This window comes from Camelus dromedarius, chromosome 19 (genome assembly GCF_036321535.1).
Source record: "Camelus dromedarius isolate mCamDro1 chromosome 19, mCamDro1.pat, whole genome shotgun sequence".
NCBI classification, from domain to species: Eukaryota; Metazoa; Chordata; class Mammalia; order Artiodactyla; family Camelidae; genus Camelus; species Camelus dromedarius.
In genome coordinates, this window is record NC_087454.1 from 13,019,888 (window position 1) to 13,036,985 (window position 17,098).

Here is a 17,098-nt window from a genome sequence, read left to right on the forward strand (position 1 = left end):
CAGGCAAAAAGGGTCAAATAGAGGAGGGATGTGTGGCAATGACCTAAGTGGGAAGAATTTTATTTGTCCCTGACAAAGCAACTGAGCCAGTGAGGAGATCAGACTCATAGAGTTTCTGCGGAGCATCAGTGCTGCTTCCTGCCCACAGCTGAGAAAGGGATAAAACACAGATAACCTCACAGACCACCTGGCAAACCCCTGATGTGGGGTAGTCAGAGCTGAAAGGAGGGCAGCAGATGAGAGATGTTCTCAACGACAGACCTTAGTGTCAAAGGTGCTGGCTGATGGGTGTCCTCGGAGAGCTCTGGGTCTGCCACAAAGCACCGTGGGAAACTGAGCCTAGGAGATGTCCCTTGATGGACAGACATTATGTTAAAGCTCGTTCATTCATTTCACGTATCCTATTTATAAGGAAATCCAGGAATACATTCAAATAATAAGTACAAAAAAAGAAGGATTTTTTTTTTCCACTTAAGAGAGTTTGGAAAAAATCCTTTTACAGTGCATTTTTCCGGTTGGAAAGTAGGCTCTTTGGATAGTTTCCACTAACTCCATCATCAGGTCACTGAAAACACAGGAAAATAAAATTTCTTCTTGGAAGAAATTACCAAATGTTTCTCTAGCAGAATGAAGCAGGTGATAATTTTTTTTTTACCCAAACTGTGTATGTGATAAGAACATTTAACATAAAATCTGCCCTCTTAGCAAATTTTTAAGTCTGCAATACAGTATTGTTTACTCTAGGCACTATGCTGTATTCTATCTGTAAATCTCTAGAATTTATTCATTCATCTTGCATAACTGAAACTTCGTACCCTTTGATTTATATTCAGATAACTTGTTACTTACAGAAGTTACATAGCTCAGCTTCATAAAAAGATATGTTATACGTAACTTCAGTCTTAAAAAAAAATAGAGTTAATAATATGTTTTTCATGACTTACGATTCTGTTGAATTTTGAGATCTTTTAGGGAGTAAGGTCATGTTGTTCTCACCAAACTCTGTGAAGAGTTTTCATTGTCAGGAAAAAGGGCTCCACCCTCCCCTTTGCTGGTTATGACAAACAGTCCTGCCAAAGCTGCCCTGGTGGTTACACTATATTGGGAGTTCTCCTCCAAAGTGAAACTTGGCTGGGTACACACTACTCCTCCTTTCACTCCTAAGAGTCTATATTTGGAGAACCAGTTTACCCTGCTCTGGTTCTTGGTTTTTCTTTTTGCATTTATTTTTTTGACAATTTCTTCCCCTAACCGTCCCCAGCCTAATTAAGCCTGAAAATAGAGCATGCACATGAACGACTAGTGAGTAGCCTTCTGCAAGTGGGTGCATAGGTACACTTACAGATACAGCTGTAGAGACAGATTATTAATCTCTTTGCCTCATTGGCTTTTTGTTCTTTTAATGTTCTTAATCTACATTTACTCTGTTGGTTGCAACTGCTAACTAATTTCACACAGTCCTTCATTCTGAGGTGAGGGCTCTTGGGCTTGTGAGAATTAAGTGACATATCTAAATGTGAAGCCACTTCATAGTGCTTAGAATATGGTCACAGTTTAATACATGGTAGGTATCATATGCCATCATATCCTCATCACCAACATGCACTGCACATTTTCCCGCCCCAATCATTCCCAGTCATAGTGTGTCAACTCCGGAAATGTCTGCACAAATAACTCGCAAAGAATTGTCTTGAATTATCTACCTTTACCCACAGGCTTGATGAAATCCCATATGTACAGTGTTTGCTTTTTGAATTTATTATTACACTTACTGCTGACGACACCAGTATTTTTCAAAATGTGGTCCTTGAATCATTGCATTTGAATCACCTGAAGCAGAAAAACTAGAGGTGATTCCCAGATATCTGTATTTTAGGCAAGTATAGAGGAGATTGTTTTGCGCACCATCACCTAGCAACCAGTGTTAGTCTACTTTCAATCCCTACCATTTCATCAATGCCATCCCTTTGCCAGTGATTCTTAAAATAGTGAGAGAGATTTATCTTACCACATCTTTAAAGTAATCCATATTTGCAGAGTATAATTCTCTAGCACATATTAATCAGAATAAAATATATAATAAAAGTTATTATTATATTATGCAGCTATTAATAAATACTAATAGATAACTACTATATAATTCATATAATATAATTATAATATGTTAATGTAATATATAATAATTATTATTATAAAGGTTTAACTCTCCAGGGGAAATAGAAGGACCAAGTACAAATTGATAGACAATGAATGAATGACAATACAATGGATTCAAGCCTCCTCAGGGTTTATGTATCCTAGATATTTGAAGAGATAAGAGGGTGAATGCACGCACTTCCTTATATTGTGAACTCCAAGTAACATAGTTATAGGCGAACTGGCTATTCATTTCCCTGCTTTAATTAGCAGATTGAGTTTGACAATGCACATTTGTATATGCTGCAAATCCTTTTGAGAACCATATAGACTCTGTTTCCTAGAAAAAAGTCAGTAAAAATGTGGGAGATAACCAGAATTCATCCATGTGACAGGACTATGGAGTAATGAGACCAGTTTTCTTGGATGACTTACGGAAATCAGAATTGATAACACAAAGCCATTCTCTGTATTTCAAAAACACAGCCACTACATGAACATAAATATCTTACAAGCTGTAGATGAGACGCGTGTGCTAGATGGTAACGTACAAGGCATATGCACAAAGCAAATGGGATGCTTTAAAATAAGTGCTGAATCTCTTGCAAGATGACATATTAGTATTATTGACATAGGCCAAGTACCTTTATCACCAAGGTGCCTGTTTATCTCTTTGCTGCCTGTAGTAAAGTGGTATTAGGCATTCAGAGGTGAAGACCAGTGAAGCATTTTACTAAAACTGTAATTGCAAAGATAATTGGAGATTGCAAATTAAGAGGGTATGGTGCACAGTGAAGTAAGAATGCCATGGAATCACAGAAATTTACATTTGGAAGGGAACTAGATAATTTCCAGTTCAATCTCCCACCCAGATCATTATATTCTGCTTTAAATATGTGAATACAGGAGAAAAATTCTATGTGTTAGCTAGCAAATATTTATGTTATATTCTATCAGCTGTTGTTGAAGCAGATAATTGGTTCAAAATCCTTCTCTCATATTTTTTGCCTCCTTGTATTTACTTTCCTAGATGCCAGACCTGGATTCCTGTCCCCAACCATTGTTATTTTCTTTCTCATGTTATCTCTGAAAAGTTGGTTCAGAGGTATTTATTTGTTCTGTTAGTGCCCAGAGACTTCCTGATCACTAATCCAAATTCTTCTGCTGGCTATAAAATAGCCTTTATTCAGTGCGTATTACAACCATGGTAAAATTATAAAAATTAAATGGCCAAGAGAAGCCATATTGTTCTAGACGTGTGATTTTTTACTCATGACAAGGGAATGAGAACTAACAGGGAGATCTTCAGCCAAGTCCCCTCCTCTGCCATGTACCATCCTATCAGCAAGTTGATGGACTATTGGCAAATGGTCTTTGGACCTGGCTACCACACTTGCTACTCAACCCTAAAATCTGAAATTGTCTAGAAATTCAATAATGAGAACAGAGATAGAACTGGTGACCATGACTTCTTCCCATTTCTTTGGGAAACAATTCTAAATGTTATCAAGACATAGGACAGATAACACTCTTTTAGCTTATCTAAGTCTGAAGGAAGGAAGAGGCCCCTTGTAACACCTGCCATAAAGATCATAATAAAGATCTCAGAACCACTTCTAATTTCATAAATTTCAGTAAGTGCTAACCACTCTTCTTCATTTCAGCAGGACAGATAGAAGGAAGCCTCAGGAGACGGATGGCTCAGCACACATGCTAAGGCAGCATGAAGGAAGAGTGCTCTCCCATTGCTGTCTCCTGTCCCTTCAGAAATTAAATAATGGATTTCTGACCTCCTGGATTACAAAAGCAGCGTCTAACAAACAGCAGGTTAAAACACTGATCATATTTCAACTGAGAAAATGAAGTATCATTTTTATACTAAGGATGTTTGTATTCCAAGACAAATCTTGCCAAAATAAACAAGGTATATGGGTGACATTACTATAATAGCCACTTCTAAACTCTGATTGTTGAATGGGACCTTATATTTACTTAAGTTACATAGGTCTGTGTTTGTTCAATAAAATGAGTGAGCACCTCAATGTCCAAAATAAAAACTGATTTTAAAAATGACTTTTTTATTTACTTATTCCTGATTTACATTTTTATCAACAGAACAGGTGGTTTACCTTTTGCCGTTGGATTACAGGATGGTGGTCACTCTAGAAGGCTGCTTTGACCTAGGGGAATGAAAAGGTTTGGGTCAATGTGGGTGAATATAATGATTAGTGGGTATGCAGAGGGGACACAAACTTCATTGTGAAAACTGTTTGTAACTGCATTTAAATTCTGGTTGTAGGAGATGACTGAGCAAGAAAATAAAGAGTTGAAACAAAGGAATGGGAGGTTGAGCCTGAAGATGAACTTTGGGTAGACAGAGAACCAACAAGAGCAATAGAGTCATGGATGGGATGTGACCCCACGTGTGCAGAGAAGCTCCTGTTCTCACTCTTGCAGACGACATGCTCTGCTTTTTACCCCATGACCTCTCTTTCCCACTTCCCTCACTTGATAGCTCCAGCAAATTCATACTTTGAAATTTTAGCAGCTTGCCTAAAGCTTTTTGTTAAGTAGACTAGAGCCTTCCTGGGACTTCAGCCGACACAGTGGATCTACCACTACTCTGCTCCAACATGTCCACTTTCCCATCTCAACAGGCTAGCCACCCTGAACATGTGCAAAATCTGCAGGTCACCTCCAAACAGCTCTTCATTAGGATGTCATCCTAGTAGATGGGGCCAAACCACCTGAGCAGCCATGTGAGCACTTTCTCTGTGAATAACTCTCTTTACTGACCTATAAAAAGTAGCAAAAGAGAAGGAAGAACTGGCCTTGCCTCTAAGATGCTTTTGACAGTTGAAGGTCTAAAACACACAATCCTGACATAGCTTGAAGAGAATGGCACAGCAGCATACCAACAAATGCAAATTGTTGTGTGATATTAATGTGATAAGAGCACACAGCAAGAAACTGGAAATAACGAAACATTGATAATAGTTTGTTAAAGAACTATTATCAATGTATTATCATGGTATCCTATTGTGGCCATGTCCACATAATAGCATACTATGCAACCATTAAAATTATGACCAAGACAAGTAACTACTGATATGGATATATATCCACGCCATATGAAAGTGAAAAATTAGATTTCCAAAAAGTATGCATTGCACATTAAAATCTCTGTTCAAGAAATAATACTTATATTCATGAGAAGTATGCACAATAAATGACTTTCCTAGAAGCTGGATGAAAAGAAAGCATTAGCATTCTTCCAGTCGTGTTCACCAGAGGTTAGAGTTGGAAGTTCTGGGAAGACTGCTGATGGACAACGTTGCAAGGTGCCAAACACTGCCCATTTAATAATCCGCCAAAGGGCAAAATCATGTTATGTAGTACAGGTTATAGATTCCTGACAAAGACAGAACAATGAGCGGATGCCCAAAGTCAAAGCATTTTCAACAAGTGTCTTTGATATCCTATAACTCCAATCTTACGCCCAGAAGCTTTGGTGAAAATATATGTAGCATTTTTACAGTGCTGTCACAGTAATTGTCTTATTTTTCTTGATACTGTGTGTTTCACTCATTTTTAGAGCATAATGGAAACAAAGAGAATCATACCTTTTTTTTAATTGAGTAATAGTCATTTTACAATGTTGTGTCAAATTCCAATGTAGAGCACAATTTTTCAGTTATACATGAAAATATATATATTCATCGTCACATTTTTTTTCACTGTGAGCTACCACAAGATCTTGTATACATTTCCCTGTGCTATACAGTATAATCTTGTTTATCTATTCTGCATTTTAAAGTTCCAGTCTGTCCCTTCCCACCCCCCTCCCCCTTGGCAATCACAAGTTTGTATTCTATGTCTATGAGTCTGTTTCTGTTTTGTATTTACGGTTTTTTTTTAAACAGAGAATCATACCTTAATGCTGACCTAATGAGCAAGACGTTTTACAAACGGTAAATATGGTTCTATCAGACTAAGCGTTATCTAAGGCTTTATCAAAATTTTAGATGATCCTGTCAAACACTTGTATTTTAAGAAAAAACATTTCACTAAGGCTTTTAGTCTTTAAAGATTATAATATCATTTAATTCTATTCAAGAGAAAATAGTTTTACCCAAAGGGACGGCTTGTTTAAACTGAACTATTTTCATGCACAATTACCAGTGTTGATAAAATTCAAAGTTAACTCAGTCCCTTTTTCTTTAATTCTGCGTCTTTAATTCCTTTAGTGCTTTGTGCATGTGTTTTGCTGGTAGAAAAACGTACTAGTTTAATTATTCCACATACAAGTGAGTTTTCATGCTGTTCATCTACTTTCCACACAGTCATTTTCCACCGCAGGTACTCAGTTCCCTGGCACCGTGAGTCATCCAACAACCAGACAACTGTGTGAGATCCACACCACGGTCTCCAAAACTCCTCTCCAGGGAAAAAAAAATTATGCAACTGTTTCTAGAATACTGTATCCGTTCTTAGGAACCATGACCTAGTTATCAACAAAACGGGAAAGTTTTTTCTCAGTGAAGGCAGATTGACTATAACGGATTCCTATTCACCATTCAGTTCCAAGACATGAAGCCAATTACTATTTATTTGGTGTCTTTCCTCTAACTGCTGAAAATGCATTTACGTGTGCTTCTTCTATATTCTGGGATTATTTTGCACTCACTTGAAAAGAAAGGGAATTGTAACTAAAACCCCTCCATCAGTGAAGTCTAGCAGTAATTTGTGAGCAGAACAATTCCTAGCAATGACTTGCATGACTACCCGCTCAAAGAAACAATGCAGCAGACGAATATATCTCAATATTAACTGGGATGAAATTTTAAACAATAAATAAATAAGCAAATAAATAAATAAATTTTGTGTTGGATTTCTCTACTAAAGGATAATGATGAGCTAAAGCAAGAACTTGGTCTCTCTGGCATCTTCATAGCCATTTTACCTATTACAAGCCCGCTTCGATAATGGCATAGACATCAATGGACACTGAGTATCTATTATGCACAAGTGTACTGCCCCCTATTGTTTACTTACTGCCCTTCTCCTGGGGCTTTCAAAGCAGCTAATCCTCACTCCATCCTTGTAATCCTTCCTCTTGCCAGATGGAGAAGCTGAGGCTACAGATGAGCCACAGGATTTTAGAGGCAAAAACCTGGTGAATTGAACTGGGAATTTTTGCTCCCTGCTCTAGAAGTGAATGTGCTTAATCCTGTTAGATTGTTTATCTTCTTGAGAAGGAAAGGGTGAAGAGGAAAAATGCTAGGCCATCCTGAATACAGAATAATGAGGCTTCGTATCTTTTCCACCCAGTGTGCATTTGCCCCCAGGTAGCTGCTAATTTGGAGTAATTGAGACAGAAGAGGTCACAACTGGGGTGAAGCACAGAGATGAGAGTCCACATCCTAGCTTTAGTTTTTGCATAAGGAAAAAGTATTCCAAACAATCAAGGTGAGTCCTCCTCAGAGCCTCAAATCCAAGTCACATCAAAGCAACACAAAACTGGGAGGAGTGGATGTGGTTTAGCATAGTCCACTTCTGGCAAGTGACTGAATATGCTCATGGATAATCACAACGGCTGATACAGCAAATCAGTATATGTCTCATGCCTGCTTTGGACCATATCTCACCAGCATTCAGCTAATGCCATGATGCCTAACTGAGAGCAATATGATACAGAGTTTAAAAGAGAGAGGAGACTCTAAAATGCCCACTTATGGAAGTTAGAATACAAATCCTAGTGGTCTCATAGAAGGAACTTTTCTGAGATCCTAACGTTAATTTTTAAAATTAAGAGTTTTTTAACAGCTCTATGGAGATATAATTGGCATACAATATATAAGATAGATAGATAGATAGATAGATAGATAGATAGATAGATAGATAGATAGATATGTTGTACAACTTGATAAGTTTCAAAATATTATATACCCGTGAAACAATTACCACAATCAAGATAATAAACTTAGCCATCATTCTCATGCCTCTTTGTGGACCTTGGATATTTGATTTTTTCTGTCTTGGATAGATACCTAGCAGTGGAATGGATGGGTCATATGGTATGTGTACGTTTAACTTTTTAAGAAACTGCCAAACTGTTTTCCAAGGTGATTTTTTTTCTCATTTTACATTCCCACCAGCAGTGTAGAGAGTTCAAATTGTCCCACCTTCTCATCAATATTTAGAATGGCCAGTCTTTTTAATTTTAGCAGTTCTGACAGGTGTGTAGTGGTATCTCATCGCAGTTCTGAAGCATGACTGAAATGATTAGCATCTCTTCACGTACTCATTCTTAGTTGATTGTCTAATCGAGTCTTGTACCCACTTCTTAATTGGGTTGTTTGTTTTCTTATTGAGTTTTGAGAGTTCATTATATATTTAGGGTATGTTTTTTTATATATTTTGGATACAATGCCTTTTTTGAGGAAATTCACAAAACTGATTCTAACATTCATGGAAATGCAACATACCCAGAATAGCCAAACAACTTTGAAAAAGAAGAACAAAACTGGGGGATCAGTCAATCAGCACTACCTGGTTTCGAGACTTATTGTAAAGCTATGTAATCAAGACAGCGTGGACATAGTGTAAAAACAGACAAGTGGGCCAGTGGAACAAAATTCAGAGGCCAGAAATAGACCCATACATACATACAACCAATTTTTGATAAAGGTGCAGAGGCAATCCAATGGAAAAAGGATAGTCTTTTCAACAAAGGATGCTGGAACAATTATACATATACATATATGCAAAAATATTAACTTTAATCCATATCTTGAACCAAAAACAAAAATAACCTCAAAATAGATCACAGGCCTAAGCATGAAACATAAACCAGCACTGGCTACATAACATGTGGGTCCAATGCAAAATGAAAAGGTTCCCTTTGTTCAGAAATTACCGAGAATTTCAAGATGGTAACAGCAGAACATGAAACCAAGCATGGGACCCTTCCAAGCACAGGACCCTGCGGGACTGGGTAAGTTGCAGGCCTGTGAAACCACCTCTCCCCCAAAATTATAAAACTTCTAGGAGAAAACTTTTGTAACCTTGGGTTATACAAATATTTCTTAGATGGATACAATACCAAAAAGCATAATCCCTAAAAGAACAAATGGAAAAACTGAACATCATCAAAATTAAAAACTGCTCTCAAAAAACTAAGTGAATGAAAAAGACAAGCCACACACTGGAAGATAATAGTTACCAAAAATAATAATAAATTTTAACATTGTTTGCACACATTATGTGCCAAATACTGTTCTAAAAAATTTATGTAAGTCTATATATATAAACATCTTATAAAGTAGATACAGTTTTTAATCTTCATTTCATAAATAAAAGGCACAAGAATTGACGAATCCAGCTTAATGATATAAAACTAGTAAATCAAGGAGCCAAAATTGGACCCAGGCTGTCTGATTTTGAGCCTATGCTCCTGAAATTTCCCCAAAGTAAAAACAAATGACACCTTTTTCTTCTCATTTTCTGTCCTTAATCTGTCTGAGGGGGGCTTTTAAAAAAAATCACCTACGTCTTACTTCAACAGACCTTTTAAAACTCCTGAAGTAGGCATACTTGATGGCCACATCTACCCAGCTATATTCAACATATAAAGTCCTTTTCCAAGACTGGGCAAACCAAGAGGTTATCAGCGTTTCCGGGACCGGTATCAGCAGCCCAAGGGTAGCACAAGTAAGCTGGCAACGCTTACTGCCAGATAAAGCAGCCTTGAGCTTGAACTGCCCCACTGCCCAATTTACTCTGAGCAAGGGACATTCCTGCAGCAGGGTACACAGTGGTTTCTTATGACCAGAAAGAATGCATGTGCCTCCTTCAGTGACCACTTCCATCCACAGAGGGACCAAGGCATGGGAACGCTCATGTTTATCTGTGTGCCTGAGCCCACCCACTGTTTCACTGCAGGCCAGGGAGAAAGAAGTATCAAGTCCTAAAAAGGCATTTGAGCTGAATAGCACAATATGCTTGGATACCCTTGCTTCATGTAAACACAGGGTGATTGTGAATTCTAAGAGCCTGGGTGTTGCAGTTCAGCAAGGGTCTGATTAGCATCTAGAAAGCATCCCCAGAAAGGGCTGCAGACCCCTTTGTCTGGAGGAGGGATGTACACATGACTCTGGTCACCAGGACTCCCTAGCAATCCTCCTATGAATATTTCATCCCTGGTTCCCAACGAAGTATATTTTAGAAGTCTCTAGCACTTTCACGGCCAAGGGCTTTTGGCTAGCCCACCTTATTTTCACAAGTGCGAGTGAAGCAGTTAGATGTGAAAGGGAGAGTCTTGGGAAACTGAATTTCCTTCTCTACATGGCAGAAATCACGTAGCTTGTAAAATTTCTCCAAAAGCGGGCAATTGCTGAGTAAACTCTGTTTTGAACTGTCAGCGCCTGGAGTCTTTCGTGACTTCAGCTTTGACGTCATATAAGTGACTGTGTCTAAGGATCAAAACATACACTATGTAGCCCCCAGTACCCTCTGGCTTCCCGGCCGAGAAAGCACAGGATGTCCACCTTATTGCCACTGTATAATGTTTTACGTAGTACTTTGATTTTTCAAATGTCTTCATGCCTTCCAACCTTCCCAAAGAGGAATATAATCACTGCTTCTGCCTCCTCTGTTGGCAGGATTTGGGGAATCACGGGGTGTTTCTGATCGTGTGGCCAGAGTACATTCCTCTACCTTAACCCCCAGCCCCCACCACCACAGTCCCACAGTCACTCAGTCTTTCTGACTTTAAGCCAATCACACAGAGCAACCCCAACAAAACTTGAAACTTCGGTATTTGGCACTTGCCACACCCAAGGGCATGGCTCTGAGATTTCACCAAGTCCAAAAAGATGGATATGACTGTCCCTTTGTGTCACCTATTTCAAACTCAAATCTTACTTTTAATCAACCTAGGATATGTAAAGTTCTGAAATGTGAGTGTGCCCTGGGCATATTAGCATAGTTAAATTTTGCCAAACAGAGAAAAATCCTAAGTTTTAAATTCTGGAGCAGCATTTAAACTCTAGGAAAGAGAAAAATCAATAGAACTAAATGTCTATACGTATATCCTCTTATTATTATCACCTGTGCTGATGTGATTGATTCCAAGGGAACAGCTTGCACCCTGCAGTGCTCTCTGGTCCAACTTTCCATCTATTCTGTGTATATTTATATTAATAAGGACATATGAAACTATGCCTATATTTAGATGAGAGCCTTCTTTTGAGTTTTCTAATTCTGCTTTTCTTGATAAGCGTGTATGTAGACAATCTAGGTATGCACATAAGTAAATAAGAGTGTCACTTGATTCTAAGCAATTGTCAGAGGCCATAATGTATAAGGATTAGAGGAGAGGAGGGTTGTTGCATCTACCTGTGAAGCCAGCATTAAACAGTCACTGCTCATTTCATCAGGAAAAAGGAATGTGCTCTGGGGAAATAGCAGTGGAATAGTCATAAGGTACCCATGTGGCTAAACAAAATCCCTGCTTAATGCAGGTATTTCAGTTCTGGGAAGGGAGGGAGGGTTTCCTTACAGAGGGCAGACAGGAAGAGATGAGGTCATATCTCTTTCTTTCAATTATCTGTAAAAAAAAAAATGAAGGCACCCATCCATATCACGTACACAAATGAAGAAAATTCTTGAGTTAATTCATCTCTTCGCTTGTCTGAACGTAGGAGGTTTGCAGTGTAAAGGCACACAAAATTCCTGTCCGCAGAGATTTTATGCTCATTTCTCATCTGAAGGGCTCATCTTTCTTTTCTTGCAGAGTATACACAAGGCCCTATAAAAGTTCGTTGTGCAATTTTGTTTTGAACCAGTGAAGGACAGCTTTCCCATTAGAAATCTAACACGGAAACGTCCTTAATTAACAGACTTTTCTGCAGGGGGGTGCCCAAGCAGGACTCCGGGGGCTGCAAGTGTGAATTTTAATGCTTCGTTGCAAAAGGAGGAGACTGGACATTCTTAGTATCTTATTTAAAGCGAGGTACGTTGACTAATACGTGAAGCGGTGCATTAATGGCCTACATTAAGTTACAGGTATGAATTTTACATAAAACGGATTAATATTATATGTCATGGTGGAATTTTAAATACTCTGTGCCCATGCATTTTTAATATTTACGTGCTAATTTAATGCTCAAGGCAACTGCATTTCTTGAGCCCACTTTTACTTCTAGATGGATAAAAGAAAAGCCCTACGACATTTTGGTTTTATCTATATGTCCCTTCATCAAAAATCTGCATTTGGCATTCTTTCCCACTTTTTTCCCCACTAAGCTTGAACGTTTTTAAAACAGGAACGGAAAGGCTACGCATTCCATTCCATCATTATGGTTTCGGCAATTGTGAAAAGGCGAATAATGAAATGGAGGGGGGGAATACAGAAGAGAATGAACATGCCTTCTTGAACGGCGTCCTTCTTAAGGCATTGGAATCCCAGGGATGGAGTGATGGGTGGCAGAGGGTCCCTGGACGCCGCGCTATTAGGAGTGGCAGGAGAGCCTCGAGCAGGGCCCAGCGCTCCCTCAGCAGCCTAAGCCGGGGGAGAGAGAATTCCAGCCGCACATTCCCGCAGTTCTTCGCAGGAACTTCTCTCTCTCTTTCCCCCTCCCTTGGGCACGCACCAGCCGGGCCCGACTCCCGCCCAGCTCTCTTTCCTCAGAGCCCCGACCCACGGCGTTGACGGAATGGAGTGCCCTTCCCATTGGCCCAAGCGTCATTCCCTGAGGTGGCACCGTCCGCCTGATTGGCTGGCCACTCCCGACCCCCCGCCCACCCCTCCGCTCGGGTTGCCCGGCTCCCCGCCCCCCAGCACCGCCCGAAGCCCCCGCCCTCGCCGCCTCCCTCCGCGCACCCGCCCGCGCGCCCAGCCTGGCTCTGCTCGCCTGGCGCGGCGACCCGGCCAACGCGCTGGCCCCGCCCCCGGGGCGCGCGGCTTATAAATATAGCTGCGCGGCGGGCCGGGCGAGAGGGTAGAAAAGGCGCGGTTGCGAGTAGGTTCCGCGAGTGGGAAGATCTCGGGCTAGGGGGAGCGCGGCAGCGGCGGCGGCCGGGCTGTAGTCGGAGGTCCGAAGGGAGTGACTAGGGAACCTGGTGGGCTGCTTTCCTTCCGGTGCTTTTGATTTTTCTTGCCTTTTGGTCCCGGCCGAGTGTCGCCCACTGAGCAGAGATCCCCTTACAAAACCCGGAGCGACCCTCCCGTCAATTGTTGGGCGCGGGATCGCCGGGAGCTTCGCGGTGCCCCGAGCGCGGACCGAGCGCGCGGGGCGCAAAGGAAAGGGGAGCGGAGCCGGCCGCGGCCGCGGGAGGGGGCCCGGAGCTTGCCTGCCTCCCTTGCTCGCCCCAGCGGGTCGTCTTGCTCAGGGCGCAGGGCGCGCGTGATGAAGGCGGTGAGCCCGGTGCGCCCTTCGGGCCGTAAGGCGCCGTCGGGCTGCGGCGGCGGGGAGCTGGCGCTGCGTTGCCTGGCCGAGCACGGCCACAGCCTGGGCGGCTCGGCGGCTGCGGCGGCCGCGGCGGCGGCAGCGCGCTGCAAGGCGGCCGAGGCGGCGGCCGACGAGCCGGCGCTGTGCCTGCAGTGCGATATGAACGACTGCTACAGCCGCCTGCGGAGGCTGGTGCCCACCATCCCGCCCAACAAGAAAGTCAGCAAAGTGGAGATCCTGCAGCACGTTATCGACTACATCCTGGACCTGCAGCTGGCGCTGGAGACGCACCCGGCTCTGCTGAGGCAGCCGCCACCGCCGGCGCCGCCACACCACCCGGCCGGGACCTGTCCGGCCGCGCCGCCGCGGACCCCGCTCACGGCGCTCAACACCGACCCGGTGAGAGGCTGGGTGCCGGCCTGGAGCGGACGCCTCGGGGATCCAGGAGGGAGGTGGCAGGATGGTCGGACGCGGGCGCTTCCCTTCCTCGGGGCTAGGGCGGCCGAGAATGACAGTTGCGCCCTCCGGCTCCTCCGGGCGCCGGGAGCCGCCTGCGGCGGGCTCGGTGCCGCGGTCGCCGGCCGGGTGAACGCGCGGGGCGGGACTAGGGCTGTGCGCATCCTGGGCTGTCAAGTCCAGCCTGTGCCCGGGGGGAGGGGGCGTCCCCAGGGCTGCAGGCTGGGGTGGGGGCGTCGGCCGGCCAGCCTAGGTTCCGAGAACGAATCGAGGACCGTGACGAGTGCGATGTTCACGCTGGCTAACCTTTCCCTTGGTGTTCGGTTGCTGTTCCAGGCCGGCGCGGTGAACAAGCAGGGCGACAGCATTCTGTGCCGCTGAGCCGCGCTGTCCAGGTGAGCGCGCGTTTCCCTTCTCGAGTGGCTGGTCACCGGAGACGCCGGTGTCCGGGGGTTTCCGCTGCCAGGCACAATAGTGTTCCTTGCCCCCAGCATTTCTGAAGGCAAATTCCCAAGGAGGCGGACACCCCCCCTCCCCGCCACCGCCACCCAGTTAGTGAGTGAACCGGTACTTAGCTTTATTTAGTATCTTGGGAATTCACTCGAAATGGGACGGATCAGCTCATGCCCCCGCCGCCCCCCAGTGACCGGAGGGCTCTAACAGCCCTTCTTCCCGCCGCTGACGGAGGGTCACCTCGTGGGCGTGGTGCCCAATGTGCCCCCGCGCAGTTTGACACCCACCAAAGAGGACGCAGGCAGGGCCCGGGGGTGGGTTCCCTACACGGGCTTCCCGGGGGCCCGCAGCTGCCTGGCCGGGCCGCGGACCGCGGGTGTAGTCTGACCTGGTGGTTTGTTTTGGGTTGTTGATCAAGCATGTCTTGAGTTTGGTCGGTGGCGCCAGTTAGTCTGCAGCGGGAAGGTTCACACACCCCCTCTATTCATTCCTCTTCCACAGGTGTGCGGCCGCCTGAGCCCGAGCCAGGAGCACTAGAAAGGGAGGGGGAAGAGCAGAAGTTAGAGAAAAAGCCAGCGGAGGAAAGGAAAAAAAAAATCAGCAAATCCTAGAAACGTCTCATTCTTCATTCCAAGAGAGAGAGAGAGGGAAGAAAAATAAAACTTTCATCTTTTTTTTTTTTTTGCACGTTCATAAACATTCTACATACGTATTCTCTTTTGTCTCTTCATTTATAATCGCTGTGAATTGTACATTTCTGTGTTTTTTGGAGGTGCAGTTAAACTTTTAAGCTTAAGTGTGACAGGACTGATAAATAGGAGATCACGAGTAAAACCGACTTTAGAAACCTACTTTGTGACCAAGGAGCTCAATTTTTGTTTTGAAGCTTTACTAATATACCAGAGCATTGTAGATATTTTTTTTGACATCTATTGTTTAAAATAGATGATTATAAGGGGGCAGGGAACTTTCTTTTCCCTGCAAGAATGTTACATATTGTATAGATAACTGAGTGACATTTCATACCATGTATATATAGAGATGTTCTATAAATGTGAGAAAGTATATGCTTTAATAGACTACTGTAATTATAAGATATTTTTAATTAAATATTTTTTGTAAATATTATGTGTGTGTTTTTTTAATCATGCAAATATTTCTTTTGGAAAATTATTTTTCAGCTCAGTTGAAGAGCTCTTGATATCTTGAATGTCTTTTCTGTTTGGCCTGGCTTTTAATTTGTTTTTGTTTTGCCCAGTGTCCTGTAGACTCGGAAGTAACAGTTATAGCTAGTGGTCTTGCATGACTGCATGAGATGTTTAATCACAAAATAAACTTGTTCTGAGTCCATTCAGATGTGTTTTCTTTAACCTAGATTGAAATCTTTGTATTTGAAGCATACATGTTGAAAATACGCTCTATCAGTTTTTACGTACAGGGTTTGATAGTGTAATATATAAAGAGTAAGTGTTTGTTTTTCATTTCTTAACTGAGGTCAACATGGATTCTGAATGATTTTGCATATGGGATGGGGAAATGTTTGGATCCTTATGAGCTTATGAAATCTACTGTTTTATCAAAGTGAAAAAAATGCTTATCATTCTTCATTTTACACTAAAATTTAATGTCACTAAGTTTCATGTCTGTACAGATTATTTAAATCATAGAAATGAAAAATGTTCTCTGCTTGCTACCAAAGGACAAACTCTTGGAAATGAACACTTTCTGCTTTCCTTCCTCCAAAGAATATTAATAGGCAACAGTGGGAGAAAAAATCTGAAAGGCATAATGGCAAATCCTTCAAGCAGGGATAAAAGTTGATCTTCAAACATTAACTTAAGTAGACCAAAAATTCTGATGACCGCATCTAGATTATTTTTTTATAAAAATGATTTTCACTATAGCTATGTTAGTTAACCGCTAAACTACTGTCCAATCTCTTGTGATGTGTAACTTTTACATGTGAATATTAAAGTAGGTTTATCTGTCTTGTACTGTGATTTCTGGTCTCATTTCTTCAAACCTTACACTTACTTTTGAGACTTTATTTTCTCTTTAAGGAAGGTACCATTTTGTAGGTTAGACAGGACCATCAGGGCTTGTGAACATTTTGCATTTAATGTGATCAGGACTCTACACACCAGTTAGATGGAATTTTTAGAGTGTGAGAGAATTAAGTAGGATTTAATTGGGTGCTTTGTAAATAGTTAGTCAACTGTGTGTGTAACGTGGTCTGTTTGATTTTTAAAAGGAAAGGATTTGTTTCAGATTATACAAGAATAAAAGTATTATAGACCCAAGGGAATTTTTATGAGGTCGAAGTCAAATATTTATGTGAATATGAAATATCATGGCCCTGAGTAGTCAGTCGAAGTGGCAACGTCTCAACAGAAATGAACAAAGTTAACGTTTACTGGTTTAAAAAAAAACATTGAAAGATTTTAAAAATCTATCCCCTCTCTCCAGCATGTTCTCCCCTCGGCTTTGACATTTCACTGGTCTTAGGTATTTTTAGAATTTGATGTATTTGCTGTTGCGCCTTCTAAAGTCAAAGGGCTGCTTGTTTAGATGAGGTTTTATTTTTATTTTTGATATTCATT

General features: G+C 42.1%; 1 protein-coding gene across 1 annotated transcript; it reads left to right on the plus strand.

The window, feature by feature from the left end:
• The first annotated feature begins 13,131 nt into the window (after positions 1–13,131).
• Positions 13,132–16,492, plus strand: ID4 (inhibitor of DNA binding 4). The gene is made up of 3 exons (XM_031435138.2): positions 13,132–13,988; positions 14,382–14,440; positions 15,000–16,492. Exons 1-2 carry the CDS (start codon positions 13,548–13,550, stop codon positions 14,424–14,426), a joined length of 486 nt encoding a protein of 161 aa, XP_031290998.2. The 5' UTR covers positions 13,132–13,547; the 3' UTR covers positions 14,427–14,440; positions 15,000–16,492.
• The last annotated feature ends 606 nt before the right edge of the window (positions 16,493–17,098 follow it).

Coding starts and splice junctions, on each gene's coding strand:
- ID4 (XM_031435138.2), top strand. CDS start 13,548: ATGAAGGCGGTGAGCCCGGTGCGCCCTTCGGGCCGTAAGGCGCCGTCG. Junction 13,989..14,381: donor CGGCGCTCAACACCGACCCG/GTGAGAGGCTGG, acceptor TTGCTGTTCCAG/GCCGGCGCGGTGAACAAGCA.